Source organism: Kryptolebias marmoratus, linkage group LG1, assembly GCF_001649575.2.
Source record: "Kryptolebias marmoratus isolate JLee-2015 linkage group LG1, ASM164957v2, whole genome shotgun sequence".
Classification (NCBI taxonomy): domain Eukaryota; kingdom Metazoa; phylum Chordata; class Actinopteri; order Cyprinodontiformes; family Rivulidae; genus Kryptolebias; species Kryptolebias marmoratus.
The window spans coordinates 12,477,963-12,494,358 of NC_051430.1; the positions used below are offsets into that span (position 1 = coordinate 12,477,963).

The 16,396-nt window shown below is 37.1% G+C and overlaps 1 protein-coding gene across 9 annotated transcripts in view; it reads right to left on the reverse strand.

The window, feature by feature from the left end:
* Positions 1-11,492: 11,492 nt before the first annotated feature.
* Positions 11,493-16,396, reverse strand: part of pbx3b (pre-B-cell leukemia homeobox 3b) — a 56,913-nt gene continuing 52,009 nt past the window's right edge. For 4 of the 9 annotated variants that reach the window (XM_017417269.2, XM_017417271.2, XM_017417272.2 and 1 more), the window contains 4 exons: positions 16,272-16,349; positions 15,729-15,841; positions 14,785-14,874; positions 11,493-13,241 (listed from right to left, as the gene is read on the reverse strand). In XM_017417269.2, coding sequence (XP_017272758.1) covers positions 13,149-13,241; positions 14,785-14,874; positions 15,729-15,841; positions 16,272-16,349 — 374 coding nt within the window. In that variant the 3' untranslated portion in view covers positions 11,493-13,148. The remainder of the gene's footprint in view (positions 13,242-14,784; positions 14,875-15,728; positions 15,842-16,271; positions 16,350-16,396) is intronic. The other 5 variants (XM_017417273.3, XM_017417274.3, XM_017417275.3 and 2 more) reach the window with 2 other exon arrangements.

The following is a 16,396-nucleotide window of genomic DNA, read 5'->3' on the forward strand; positions in this document are numbered from 1 at the left end:
ACCAATCCGAAACACTCAAAAAGCTAATTTGTTGCTAACACTAACATTATATTTTAGTGAGGCTGCAAACAAAGCGCCAACTAAAACCTTCTGCTTGACCCTCATCTGATAAAAAAAGTAAAAAAAATATCAATAAAAGGCATATGTAATTTAAGATTTTTCTATTTTAGAAAAAGATATGTTTAGGTTCAAACCTTGTTTTAAAAAAATGATGTGGCTCACAGGAAGTTGGGTGATTAGGCATTAGCAACACGAGCCCTGCCTCTGCCAAACTGTCAAGACAAATTTGAAGGGAATTTTATTAAATGTTACAAAAAGAAAAAAAGAAGGCAAGAAGGAAGGATTTGATTTTAAAAAGTCCCTTATTGTCCTTTTTTCTACACCTAAAAACAGGCAAAAACTAAAAAAAAAAAACATACATCACTTCATCAAGAACATTTCTTTTATCAGAAAGTGCACAGGGTACCCTCAGTAGCCCATTTACACTTAAAATGACTCAACATACACACTCATATTAGCTGTCAAAGTATGTGATTTTTTAGTATGTGAGTTTGTGATTTGATTTTTTATGCTTCTAACACATCATTAAATTATTATTTGGGTGTAATGTAACTTAAGCTCATTGGAGTTTTCATAAAACTTGCATTAGAAAACAACAAATATTCCTTGCCTTTGCTTACAACTAAATTGAACGATCAGTTATGGAAATTCTGTCTTTAAAGTTTGCATTGGCAAATAATCTTAGCCCCAACTTTTGCTTTAAAGCTCTCCACCGCTTAATTTCCTCCCCCAAAATGACTCTACGTCTGACATCCTCACAGCTTTTAGTCACCGTTTCTTTTCAGAAGAACATAGAAGGACTTCACCATTTTGCTTTCAACTTGGCGTCTCTGATTCCATTATTCTTTCTCTGACTTTGTTTACGTCTGGGGGTTATTTTAACGTCTCAATATCCGTTGCACGTCTAGACAGTCCAAAGTGTGCTCATCGATGTTTGAATGCAAACAAATGACTCATAATTGTTGGCAACAAAACATGACTGCTAATTTTGCTCAATTTTTTACAACTTATGCAGTAGATTTTTGGTAAAGAATGATGTGTATTTATTGGCTATTTTTTTAATTGTTGATTCACATATTCAAAAGTTCAAATGAAATTCACAAATTGCTAAATAGCTAAATCATAAACAACCCTAACTTAAGACACAACTTAAAGCATCTGTGCCTAGACTCATTAGGATCAAGATGTGCTTTGTATCTGTTTGTAACTGTGGCACTGTGTACAGTTCTTCACTGGAAGTCAGCCACCCACTTTTCAGCTACCAGCTTGGATCCTCAGTCCTATATTTAATTGTATGCATTAAAAGAAAAAAAAGAGATAAAACAATAGGAAAGACCAGCCAGGACCAATGCACGAGAGAGTCCACTTTGTGACCCATGATCAGTTGTCTTCTGATGTACCTCAGTTTCTTACTGAGGACATCCCATCCTGCATCAAAGCCTCCTCAGCTGTCGGTGCAGACTCCGGCCTACCTGGCTCCATTGGAGTGACGTGGCAGTGCCAACGCTCGACATGCTCGTCAGCACTATGGAGAACATGGTAGCCTGACAGCTGAAAGCTTCTTCGATACCCGCCTCAGTCTGTTCACCATCTTCCCTGTACTATCTCTGTGATTTACGTGAGCATGCAAGACGTATATGGCTGACGTCTTCACACTCAAAACACTTTAGTTGGCCAGCGTTAGCATATATCTTATAACTCCCATCACTGTATTTACCTTTAAATGACACCTCTAAGGTCTAAGATGGTTGAACATCAATGAACACGAGGACCTGCCACCGTAGGGACTAAATATGTTTAAGTTTGGGGTCTTGGCACCCCAAATTAAGCGACTTAAATTTACTGGCAAATTTGCCAAATCTACAAAGCTTATCCTCCAATAGGTCATTCGGGACAAACGGTGGGACTCTCAACACAGTGACACGAACAGTCAGACATGACAGTGACGAAACAACAAGGAAAACATCTCTTATGAGAACACCACTTTCAATGAGCTTGTTTATATTATTTTCCTCTTTTGGGAATACGACAACAGCCTTATTCATCTGCTGGTGTAGATGTGGATATCCTAACTGGGCTTTTGTCAAGACAATGAAGAAATCTAAAAAAAAAAAACATGCCACAGAACAGAACAGGGTGGAAAAGAAAAACAAATGCAAAAACATTGCCATCCCTTATGTTGCTGAAGTATCTGAGAAACTTAGAAGGATTTTCTCCAAACACAACAACCCAGTACATTTCAAACCTAAGAGGACTCTCAGACAGAGGCTGGTTCATCTGAGGGACAAAACACCCAAACACAAACTGAGCGATGTGGCGTATGCAGTTCAGCACAGTGAGGAATGTTCAAACCTCTGTATTGGAGAAACCGAACAGCTTCTCCACATCGCATGGCTCAGGACAGTCATTTTAGGGTGCTGAATATTCTAATCGTCGCACATCTCATTTCTGCAATGTTTTTATGAATGAAGTGCTGAAGTGTCAGGTGTCTTATGTAAAAAAGGAGTCAAATGTTGTGTAAAAAGCTTTACATATGAATGTTATCTATAGTAGTTTTAGGTTTTGTCAAGCCAGCTAACACAAAGAAAGTCCAGCTTTGTTAAACCCTGCTTCAATACAGTCACAATTAGTTGTTGTTGTTTTTTTCTTTCTCGGACTTTGATTGCCATGGCTGTTGTTCCTGTCTGAGTTATTTTTTTCGGTACAGTACGTGCATACTCTTAAGATTCCTTGGTTAATTGGCATATTCTCATTGTTTTCATGTTCCTTTGATGCCACTCATCCCTTGCCTCAGTCTGGTTTTATGCATTGATTTGGTTTTGTCAGTTTGTGGTTTTCCTATATTTTGCTGTACTTTGGTTTTATTTCTGTTAAAGTATTTTTGATTTCACAGTCTGCCTCATTTCTGCTTCTTAGTCACTCCAGCTGATTTACTATCTCCTCCTGAAACCATGAATTGGTTTCAGAGGGAACAAACAGACAAATGTAAGCTGCATCATCGCTGACAATGTAAAACGTACATCATGTCTTTCAATCATCCTTGTTATTGTTACAGGACATGCAGTTTGCGTGATCCACAGACAATTGTTTGCAATGCTCTTTCACAAAATATGAAAAGTATTCAATTGCAGTACACTCATCAGATTTGATGACCAGCGGTGACTGAATGACTAATGATAAAAAAAAAAGGACATCATGCTCCTGGGCAGCTTTTTTGAATCTGAACCAGTGAGGTCACCGGTCTCCTAATGACTTCCTAAGGGCTCAGGACCGGCCTTCTCCTCTGCAGCCCCACCACCAGCAGTGTTTGGCTACAGCAGAGCTCAGCCAATACAGGTCCAATCAGATGTGTCCTTTTAATATTTGCTTCTTTTTTTTTAAAGCACTTTGAAAAAATGTAGCTCTGTTCAAAAGGTGCAGAACGAAAATAGACTTGTTAATCCAGTTCTTCTGCAGAAAACTTATTACAATGTTGCGTTCTGTGTATTTCAAAATAAACTGTGATCTTCTTATCGGAAATAACTTCTGCTAATGTATACATTTTAAATGAAGAAAACATTTGTGATGTCTTGCATTGTCTTTTATGAGAAGAAAAAAACAACCTTGTGTGGTTCTGATTGCCAGCTAAAACTCTAGTTGTTGGACAAATATGTCCTCACTTTAACTGCCTCACATCTGTATTTGTTATGCTCTGAATCATAGGTGGCCCAAAGCTGTCTTGATAAATAGCTATTCCAGGCAACTATGCTGTATGCTCTCTGACACTATAGGTCACATAACCTTGTTGTCAGGACTAAGACTAATGCAATGTGAAGTGTCAAGTTATTATACTGAAACTAGACTGTGGAGCAGAACCTGAGCCACTGTGGTGATAGCAAGTAGGTGAAACAAGGCAAGGTGAATGTAAAAAGGTCATAAAAGGAGGAGATAGTGAATAAATGAGAGGGTATGGGAGGGAAAATATTCCTCACTAAGTGGGGCTTGTTGGAGGTGAGAAGGGGCGCTGAGGTTCTTGCTAGACAATGCAAATAATAATTTGCTGCTCTGAGTTGGAGCTATGCAAAACACAGTCCTGACTAGCTAGGCACAGATGATACCAGGAAGGGGATATGTTTGTTTATTTCAGCTGAACTAAATAATGCAATAATAACCCTCCTCACCACGTCTCGAGAGCAAATGCCTCAGCACCTGTCAAGAATTTGCAGGATGTTGTCTATAGAGAGAGTTGCAAGAAGAAAACATGTTATTATTACAAAGCCAAGTAAACTAAAGTAAGCGTCTGCAGATGGCAAAAACAAGCCACAGCTGTTAATACAGTGTGAAACATGAGATATGAAATATAAATGTAGCAGCAAGGGACTGAGAACAAACTGCATCAGACTGAAAGCTAATGACTTCCCATTACACAGTGTAGCCTATAGCCATGCTGCACCAGAGGATGGAAAATATTCTATAAAATTAGTTGGTATTTCAACTAATGACCAGAATCAAAGCAGCTAGATGGTAAATTTCAGGTCTGAATCAATTTAAGAATAATGTTTTGTTCCCTACAAACTGACAATTTACACAGCATAATATTTGTAAAGGCTTTAAAATCAAATAATTGGTGTAAAAGTATCTTTTTTTTTTGCCTTTTTTTGCCTAAGAGGTTATTGAGAATATTGATAAGTCGGCATAAAATTATTCTGTGATTTTTAATTGCAAAGCTGGCACTTAAAAAATATTTAATGGCTCATTCTGAGAGTTCAAAATCCACCTAGTTCATCAACCAAAAGGTGTAAAAATGGTTGTCTGGCAGCATAAATACAGCAAGAAGTTACTGAATATTTCAAGGAATTCTATAGGGGAATGTCCTGAAATGCAAGTTCAACATCCACCTATTAATTTTCTGTTCACCTTATGCTCCGCCCACTTTGCTCCCCTCCAGTTTTCAAAAGTTCGGAAGACCATTTCCAGTGTAGCAATCATGTCATTGACAGACAGACAAAACTGTGAAGAAAAATAAACCATCAACTTTCTGATTGTCAGGCAGCCCTTTTCCTCCTGAGCCACTGCCACCCCCCTACGTTCAACACAGCAAATTTTTACTTCCGTCAAGGAGGTTATGTTTTCAGTAGCGTCTGTTTGCCTGACTGTGCACGAGATTACTCAAAAAGTTATGATTTTCAGGAAACTTTCAGGAAATGTCAAACATGGTGCAAGGAACAAGTGATTACATCTGGGTGGTGATCTGGATCACAATCCGGATTTAGGAATTTTTTTAAAGGAACTCAGACAATGAAAATCACTACAGAAAGTAGTAATCTAAGCGGACAGTGACCCTATGGCCTTGGGGGAGGTTTGCGCTCTTGGAGTGCTTCTAGTTATTTTGTGTGTTACCTACTTTGACAAAACCTACATCACCACTCACAAACGGAAACACCTACATTACAACAATGACAAACATTCAGTTTCTCAGACAGAAAACTCAGAAACATCTTGCGTTACACTGTTATACAAACAAACAAGCCACAAGATATTTTAGGTAAAACTTTGCAGGGTAGTGGTTTCTGATTTTCTATGACAGCCTCAGCCTCTTATTAAACTCACAGAGGTAAACGTATCACTACTCTTTTGCAACAGCAGCAGTAACAAGAAAGGACAATAACGCCCATTAAGGTTACAAACATCAAATATAACTCAAGAGTTTCTTAGTAGTACATCTCCACATACTTCAAGAGGCCTTTGATAATCTTTCTCAGCATGATGCCATCCTTTGTTTGAATGTCTAATGTAGAAAAATGTGGCTGTAGATTTTTACCAGACCATTAATGTGTTAGGTAAAGCAACAAAAATAAAAACACAAATAAATCACAGGCATATTGTCACAAACATGTTGTCACTTTAGGTAGACTTGTCACTTCATACCTTGTTTAAAGCTCGCAAAAGACTTTAGTCTGTGCCTTCGTATATTTATCCAATGGCCCACTTGGCTGATCTGGAATCACAAGTGGGTTCAGGCACTTTTTATTTTCAATTGTGGCTTGCCAGACAAAGAGCCGAGACATGAAACGTAATACATAATTGCACGCGAATGCAAGACATTTACGTGGTAAATTTTATTTTAATACGCTTCACTCCTTCAAGTATTTTCTAAAATAAGTCACAAGATTTCCACTGAAATCAAATGAAAACTGCAAGAGATGTTTTTCAGAACATGTTATTTCAAGCAAAAAATATGTGAAAAAGAGAAAAGAAAAATGGGATAACAGAAAACTGTGAAGGAACAAAAACATTCATTGTTGTTTAAGCAAATGCTTTTCATTGACTTTGATTGATTGATTATTTTTATTTATACTGCAGCAGTTGTCGACAGGATAGTCACTCTAAGTCGGCTTAACTTAGCACGGTCAGTTTTGTAACACATTACACATCGCCACAGACCAAAGTGGATTATTTATTTATATAAATAACCCTCTGATGCAAAAGTGTATGTGGTGTAAAGATTTTTAATATTGCGTTTAGTCGAATTAAGATAATACTAAGAGATATTTAAAATGACAAGAGTGTGGATGTTTTGGAACTGGCCCAGCTCTGACTAGCCTTGGCCCTCGACTGCAAGCAACAGAAATTACAAAATTACAACAGAAACACACTTCAAAAAAAATTTGAACTGTATCTTTAATCATCTTCCAATTTCAGGTTGAAAACAAGTCAGATGTGGTCATGGTTGCGCTCATGGATTGAACTAGCTGTTACTAGCAATAAAAACTGACAACATATTGTTTGGATTTTATGCTTTCACTTTGGGTGTTGTTGTTTTTTGAGTCACAAACACAGAGATACAAATGAACTGATTTATTACTGCTGTCATTAGTTTTTTAGTTTGAGAGGCCTTCCACTTGAATATTATCCAAGGATTTCAGAAGTTTTGATCTTAGAATACAACATCATATAAATATACATCAATTAATAGTTTTATTTGGGCCAACTAGTATTAGTATTTCATCTACATCAGTTGCACTCATGCTCCTAGTTGTTCACTGAAGGCACTTTAATTTTTTTGCTTACAAGTAATTTACATTGGTACATGTACCAAGTACTGTGGTGTGTTTTCAGGTTGCATGGTATAAATGTGTTTTACTATGAGCATTTTTATTTAAAAAAAAACAACAACATATTGATTTTCTAGTGAAGTAAACAAAAAAAGGTTTAAAATGAATTGGGCCAAAGTGCCAAATTTAATGAAAATCTGATTCTTTTTAGCCTGTATCTTTTATTTGACACGTGCTTTGTAGAATTGTAGTACTCCGGTTTGTTCGTGTTTTCTCTTTTCTGGCTTGGTGTCAGTATATCTGAGCAGCACAAAGGCAGTGCTTGCTTGTTGACATGTGTCTGCTAAGAGGTAAGGCAAACATCTGCTTCCTGTCACAAGCCTTCATATGCTTGTTTTTAGCTCAGCCTGCTATAAAAAGCCACCATCAGTTCAGAGCTGGGACTACATTCGATCCTCCAGTACCAAAAAAATGAGTGAATGGGTTGAAATGAAATTGAAAATGAACTTTTAAAGATGTAGAAGGAGTTAGGATCAAATGTTAATTAACTCCACTTAACTCCTCTGTTTTTAGCTCAAAGGCCACCCAGGACTAATCCCTCTTTCTTTAGAAGTCAGTGCTGCTGCAGTGATAAGTGCAGGGAGTCTATGGTCCATTATACCTCTGCTCAGTTAATCACACAACTGTACGCTCTCAGCTTCATGTCTCTGGCTTTATAAGCATCTCCCTAAGCAATCTCTAATGGGATAAAATCGCTATCCAAGGATGGGGAATGGCAATTTACCTAAATATTTCATATCGAAATTCTAAAAATAAAAATCTCCATCTGTAAACTGTTTATGCTGTCATGTAAAGTGTTATTGCAACATCTTAGCAAAACTAAACTCAGTTGATAGTTTGGGTCTTTTGAAGTAGGGTTCTGTGAAAAGGTTATGAACAATTATTATCTTACCCGCTGTAGATAATTTGAACAAACTCAGTTTATACAATAGAGTTTAATTCGGACTGGATTGATGAGTCAACAGGCACTCTGAGCTGGGCCAAAGTCAGCTGCGGTCAATTTAAAACAATTATAATCTCAAAAATGTAATTGCAAATCATGTGAAGTCTCAGCAGAAACAAGAATCTCTGTTAAAAATATCTGGAGCATGGAGGAGGAGCTCCTAAGGTCTGTTTTCCTAAACTGAGGTTGTTCAAAGAGATATCTAAAACAGGTAAAATATTTATTGTTTATCTTTTTTCTGCAAATCACCTCCTCAAAAAAATGTATCTATTGCCTTAAGCAGTTTCCAATATAAAGCAACACTTATTTTTCTGTTATTAAAATATATACAGTATATGTGTGCGTGTGTGTGTATGTGTATAATATTCCCATTAAATCTAATTTTAGGAGTTATTTTGAGCTGACATCCAGCTTCAGAAATTTGTTTATTTATTGACTTTTTTTTTTCTTTGGTAAATTGTTAATTTGCAATGTCAGTTTACTGGAAAATTATAGAAACTTTTTTCTCTCTCTCTGTAGAAAAATGTACTTTTCTTAGAAGGAAATTATTGCTTTTATTATAATCATCAATGATGACATGTAGCAAAATATATATTTCAAAATGACAGAAAAGAAATGATGGTATAATAAAACACAATAGTGATAAATATAATAAACTCAAATATGCTCCTATTTCCATACCTATCAAAACTGAGTTTGATATCATTTCTATATGTCTGCATTTTAATTATTTATTTACATACTTTTATACTTAATGAAATCTACTACCACAGTATATTTCTTTCTAGAGTATTCTTGTTAGATGAATTTAAAGACAAAGTTTGAGGTTTGTGTGTTTCCTTGTGTTGTTGAAATCTTTGATCAAGGATCAAAGCTGCAACATTCTGCATTACATCACAGCCTCCACCCAGTCTTATTTATTTTATTCTATGAAATTACATTACTTAAGTGCTGCAGAATGCAATAATGGTTTCACCAAAGTTTAAGTAAACAACATAATTCTTTCCAGCAGAGCTTTTGTCTCAGTGCAGGTGTTAGTAACATTTGCATTTGGAGTCAAATTTTGCTTCAAAGGAGAAAAAGACACGTGCCTGAAAATATTTTGATTATTTGAACCTCATACTATTCTAATTTTGCATTAGTGGGATGCAATTACAGCATTTTACATTTTAATATATACAATCACTCTATTAAAATACAATATAACATGGGTCTATGAACAATGCTCTATATGCAATAAATCAAACCATGACAAAATCACATTATATTTAATCCAATATGAGCTCTACCTTAATAATATAAATGATATCTTTCTCTAATTTAATTGGCACGAGCTTGGTGCATACTGCTAATATAATTCTGAATTTCCATATTTAATGATGCATGCTTTTCATGGTGAATTTTACTTAGAAAAATGTTGCCTTTAATGAACCCTATAAAGCCTCTAATAGGCATAATCTGAGAAAATATAACTTCTTTACTCAAAAGGTTTTAAGACCAATTTTGCAGAGTGCAACAGGGAAAGTACTTGAAGTCACGGGGAAACAAATGTATTTATTAGTTAAGGTAGAATGAGCAAGTGGATCGTAATTGTAAAAGCAGCAGTGCAGCCGATTGTTTTTTGAGTTTACGTGCTTCATGAATCCTGAGACGCGAAGAAATTGCATGAGAAAAAAAAATGCTGTAACTTATATGGATGCACATTTTGTTTACCTTATAATAATAATAATAATAATAATAATAATAATAATAATGTACAAAGTAATAATCTATTATACCACATTTTTAAATGTAGCTCACAGGTTCTTATTCAAATTGCCAAAACAAAACAAAAAACTGACTCAAAAGATCTGTGGCATAGATGCATAATTTTCAGGATAAAGATATAATTTCTACAGAAAAGTGTTCAATGAAGTTCTGCACTGGTTGAGTGGACAAATGTGTTCTCCCGGGAAACCATCTGCACATTGCGCCTGAATTAAACCAACACTGTTACATCTCTTCTTTTCCTGTCATATATTGAAATAAAGCCACATGTGCGCATTTGCATCTTGCTCATCACAAGCATTGAAATATAGCTGACTTTTTTTTTTTAACAACAGATATTCACGTTGTTGTTAAAACCAAGAGGGTCTATGACTGAGAGACAGACTGAGACGAAAGACAGGAATGAAGAACTCTGCTGTGAAAATGAGAATAAATGGATGTCAATTTCCATGTGGAATTGCTAACCAATGATCCATTAAGCAGGCCTTTCCACAACAGACAGAGAAAACAGCCTGAATTAGAAGTGTCTGACATTTCAGTTAATTGCACTAACTATGTCTGCTATCGTGGCTTCAAACAAGATCCTCACCTTCAATCCAGGGCAAAAGGCACATTCATACCTGATGAATAAATTATGGGAAGCACTGGACAGAAATAATCTTTGATATCCTTCAGTTTTACACCTAAAATTGTGATTAAACAATTGTTTTATTTATAGATTGAACAAAAAAACTCTAGAGTTTGGTACGTACCTTGGTTTTTTTGGTCACAGCTCAGTATAGCTCAAAAGAAAACAAATGCCAGAAGCTTTTTTATTTTTAACAAGCAACAACCCTCGCCAAAACAGAGACAGAAAAACAAACAGCCCATGTTTGTGGGAAGGCTTGAAGTTAGCAGGTCATGGACAGTCGTGCAAGATTTGCCAACTTGTAGCTATAAAATTCTCAAAAAAAATCATATTGCATTGTATTATTCATCCAATCTGAGCTGCAAACATTGTACTACAGGCTATGTGTCAAGCAAAAACTTTGATAAACTCCAAAACTGAAAAACTCTCCCAAAGAGAAAATGCTAAATAAATGAAATGTTCGACACTTACACCTATAGCTTCTCAGCAATGTGAGTGCTACTGTGCTGTTCATCCGCGGGTGGTGCTTAATAAACACCTGACAACATATTTAACAGTGTTTTTTAGCTGACAGGAGACATTTCAAAGCATGCAAATTATGACCCTTTTAGCTTTCTTTAAGTCCACCTCTTACTGGTACTCTTGCTTTCTTGTCTGCCTCAGCGGATAAAAGGGAATCTGAATCTTTTCTACGCTGATGTAAAACAAACTGTTTCTGTGTTGCTCTGCACTAGCCAGTGTTGCTTTGCCTTGACGTGGAATGCCTTAAATACCATCTTCAATTGCACATTTTCTGTTGTGGCAATTTTATCTGGATACTTTATCTGATTTCCCTCACCTGTTCCAGATGTCTGTAGGTGTTGGTACGGTACAAATTCATGTACCCCTACACCCCTAATGAACAGTCATTTGAAGGCTGTTTCAGAGAAATAAAAACTCCAAGGAAGCAAACTGGACAAATGAATAAATAAAATAACAATCAGACAAAAACACACCTTGGTGTCATGAAAGCAAAAAGGTTTATTCATGTTTAAAATTACACAACTACCACAAGGAAGACTTTTCTGTCCAGGGTGTAGTCTGGTTAGAAAGTAACACTAAACATCTTTAATACATTAGAATCACTGCCACAAATCATTTTGTCATGACTTTTTCAGTTTCAGAATCACATACAATAGAAAATAAAGGAGAGAAAAGAAGTCTTGAACCCTGTTGAACAGAGCTGGAAATGTACAGTTCTGAATACTGAAACCTCTATGCATTACAGTTTTATAGGGATTTTTTTTTTTTTTACCTTTTTTTTTGAATGATTTCGTAACAAGATGAGCAACATTCAAAATGTGTTTCTTTTTTTTTTTTTTTAATCGTTATTTACAACAGTTTTACTGTTTGGTGTTTATTTAATCAACATTATTCATCGCAACTCCTCATAAAAGCCACAACATCTTCCTCCTCTCCTCCCTCCTCTTTTCATCATATTAATATTATTTTGTTTTGGTTTTTTTTTTGTTTGTTTGTTTTTTTTTTCTTTTAAGTTGCAGCAGAGCAACATCATTTTATTAAAAGATTAAAATATACATTAGATTACATAGAGAATGAAGAGTTTACACTGTTCCGGGATGTAATCAAAATAACTACATAAAAACATTAAACTGGGGCCAGAAAGAAAGAATGGTTGTGATATTGTTTAGAGGTAGTAAGTGAGCACTCTAAGCTACAGAAATGTTGGAGATGACTGGTTTTCTGTGAATGAGGTAAGAAAGCTTCGTATTGATTGGGGGGGATCTTAAGCTATATCACAACTTTTCCTGTGTAACGGGGGCCGGGTGTGTGTGTGTGTGTGTGGGGGGGGGGGGGTGTACACTCCTGTGTGCCATGACAGAATGATCTACTGCGGGGAGATTTGTTGATTTCATAAGCAGTACAAAAGAAATGTTTACATATGTACAAACAAAGCAACAAATTATAAAATATGGAATGGTGTCATGTTCTAGTCAAGCAATCAATTACACTTCTTTATGTTCCACAGTTTGAATAGTCATGTTCTCGCACTAATGTACACAGCTGTAAGACAAAAATAAATCTTAAAAGGAACTACAAAGCTGCCATTGAGCTGTCAACATTAGCATTGTTGAGTTGCCGGACAAGTCTGCAAGCACATTAGAGTAAAAAAAATACAACAAAAAAAAGCTGCTTTAATTGAAAGAAATTAAAGAGAACTCAATTATCAAAATGGAAAATGGCAATTAAATCAAATGGGCATTTAAAATGTCATAAAATGTCACCCAGTTCTGTTTTTTTTGTTTTTTTTATGCTGAGCTGAGATAATTATCCTGAAAGTTTACTTGGGAATATTTAAGAGATGTTTATATTTGTACATGTCTATGTGTTTACCACTACAACAAACAAGTAAAAACATGTTAATACGCTTGATTTATGAAGACGGAAAGAAAACACTGCGCAATCCGGAAACACTTGGTGTCCATAATGGAGGATGTCATCTGCACGTGTGCGGCGTGGCCGAGGGGAGTTTTAAAATACAAGAAAACCAATTTTGTTTTTCCTAAAAAAAGTGTATTTTGCTGTTTTTTCTCTTTTTTTTAGCAAAACGAAGAAGTCCATGCTCAGCTTGAGGAGAAGATGCATTTATAGCTGATCAATTCGATGTGTCAGAGTGCACACTTCCAGGTCCTTCTGTTGGAGATATTACAGAAGACGGAGTCGTTGCATCTTGCCATCCTCCATTAGCCTGGCACATAAATTGAGAAAGGTTGGGATTACAATTAAACATGATGAAGCAAGAGCTTGAAAAGTTCTGGACGTTTTTAAAATAGAGGAGAGTAAAACGAAAGACAAAAAAAAGAAAAGGAGCAAATTTTGGTTTCTCTAATGTGTCGGCTGATATTAAGCTGCTCCAGATCCGATGATGCCATGTGAGTAGCCCAGTCTTTGCATTACAGTGGCATCAGCAAGGAGACTTTTAGAAACAAATTTGTCTCGTGTCGGGACCAATGGGAGCAGTCCCTGAAATCAGTGTCTAAGCAGATTTCTGCAGCGACCGACAGCTTGTCGCTACATATTCTCCTGTCAGTCAGGAAGAGGGAGGGCTTGGCCGGGTGAGGTGGGGAGAGCTGAGTGAAAGTGACAAGGCAGGGCCTCTCCAAGAGAGCCAGTCTTAGCCAGCCTGACTATGCTTTGCTCCAGGCGTGACCTAGCCTTTACTGGATCTCTCTACGTCACCACCAACAAAGCTAAAGGTTAGTCTCTGCAAATACATCTAAAAGCCAATGATGTTGCTAAAAAAGGAGGGGGGAAAAAAATTGCTTTGCCGCAATTGTTGTTTTACTTCTACACTAGTATAATGTTCAGAATTTCTCTTTTCATAAGGGGAATTATTCAGCAGTGTCAATGTATCGCCCTGCTGTTGTGAAGCAGTAGGCACAGGTCTGCACTGCACATGGAAGTGAGAAACCTTGTGAGAAAGTGAAAAACACTTGATCCTGCTAGGAGCTGACATGTCTAAAGAGCTTACAGCAATAAGGCTATAGCAAAGCCAAAATGACACCAAAAACGCTGAACGCAACAAACAACTGCCAGCATTTGTTTGCATAAAGCAGGCTAATTCTGTTTCACAAATTTTCAGTAGGACATAAATGCAATATTACTTTGTTGGAGCTGGAGCTTTGAGTGTGTATGTGTGCATTTCACCCAACAGACTAACAGCAACAATGTAAGGAGCACTGTTCTGATGTAGTGCAGAGAGAAAGCTGTCGGGTGCTATTTCTCTCTCATTCTCTCCCTCACTCTTCATCCTCCCTCATCAAGAAAATTAATCTTTACTCTAATGGCTTCAGATTATGCGTTGCTTTACAAAAAGGCCCCATATCAAACCTCATCAGGAAAGATGGAGTTCATGTCTGGAAAAGGCTTCGGGCGATCGCATGTTCGTTCTTTATAATGAAGATAAGTCTGTGGAATATTCTGTGAAGCATTTCAAAACAGCTAAAATGCAGAAAGGTATGAATGCTGCAGTGAAAGGCTCCGTTTTAAAATCTTATTTGGGCTTTGACACAAAGTAAAGCTCATCGTATTCTTCATCATAAATTAATACGAGATGACAAAGTGACAGGAAACACTGTCTTATATTAGATCACACTTTGGAAGGGCTAAACATGTACAGTATTGCAAAATACTCATCACACAATTTTATTAAAGAGCATCAACGTATGAGCATATTTTCATGATGAAAACAGAATTACAGTAATTGTTTAACCAAACATATTTGTACTTACATTCAGGCCATGTGGGCTATACATGGTGTTTCCTGCCAGAGCATCATTGTATCCTGCCGTCTGACTGATAACATGGCGCAGGGTATCCACCTAAAGGGACAGACAAGGCGGACAAGCTGGTCAGTTGGGTGTCTCACAGCTGTCCAAACTTAACTAGTCATGCTCAGTGAACCTAGTCTGAAATCAAAAACAGAAAAATCACAAATAGACTCCTGAGACACCCAGGGTACTAACCAGCTAAAACTACTACAAGATTCTTAAAAATGAACTAGAAAAAAAACAAAAAACTTTGTTACAAGCATGCTTAGATCTGTTCTGTTCCTTAAAAGTGGCTATGCACTGATTAACAAAAGATGGAAGCATAGATAAAAATAAAATAGCACACATTTTTGGCTGCCTTAAAGCAGTTTTAAGAAGCCTACCAATATCTTAAACAGGCACTTGGTGGCTAGTGTGTGGAGTGTGTAACTCAGCAGCATTAAACTCACAAGATGGAAGACATCGACAACAAACAATAACACAATGAAACAGGAAAGACAGCAATACAGAGTATAGGCAAAAAAGGGGGAGGGGGACATAGTACCAACAACCCCAACACCAACCCAAGAGCTCAAGTCAAAGCCAAATGCATTCACAAAAAAATGTTCGGAACCAGAAAATTGCTTCCAGGCATGATAGCAGTGGATTATATTTTGGCTGCCAAAATATTCCATCCAAAGCGAAATAGTCAGTAAACACTTCATAGAGTCGATGTTATTGGAGGCCTCACTTGGTAATTTGAACTGCCCTCGCATGAGCAGCATAGTTTGTTTGGGTTTTTTTTTTTCTGTCTAGTTTTGGTTTGACGTGCTTCAGACTGCACTGTGGATGGCTCAGTACACAGGCAAGACAAGGACAGCTCTCTGTAGAGGTTCTCAGAAACTGTCCTCGATTGTTGATCCTACCTGTGACTGTACATTGGCTCCGACTTGTGCCCCTTGGTAAGAATCCCCATTCAGACTCTGCATGCTCAAGAACATGTCCCCTGTGTTTGGGAGGCTAAAAGAACCTGAAGAACCTGGAAAGGGAAGATGTAAGCAGCTAAATACATGAGAGGGCTATAAAGGGAAAGCACAGACACACGCGCCCACGCACAAAGTAACACAGACACACAGCACGTGTGTGTCTGTGAAAACAAACCCAACTCAAGCAGACAAGTACACAGAAGAATAACTCCCACAGAGCAAGCAACTACAGGGGTAAAAGGGAGGGAAGCAAGGAGCCAAACAGAGGAGGACGATATGCAGGGGGACTAAAAATCTATCGACGAATGTGGTGAACACAAATGAAATGAGAATCACATGACACACAGGGATTGGGTTCTACATGTGGTTGGTCGCTTAAGCTCCCAATTGTTCCACATCACCTACTTCCAGTCTAAAGCTGACAGGGGGGCATCATAATGGTAAATGACAAAGACAATAAGAAGCTTATGAAAAGACCAGTACCAGTAAACATGTTGCTTAATAGAGTGTTTTTGCTCTCTGCAGAATCCAGCTGAAACTCTTCATCTTTCATCTGGAATCCTGGGTGCAAGAAAAAGGGACCACTTCATAAGCTTACCACATCCCGA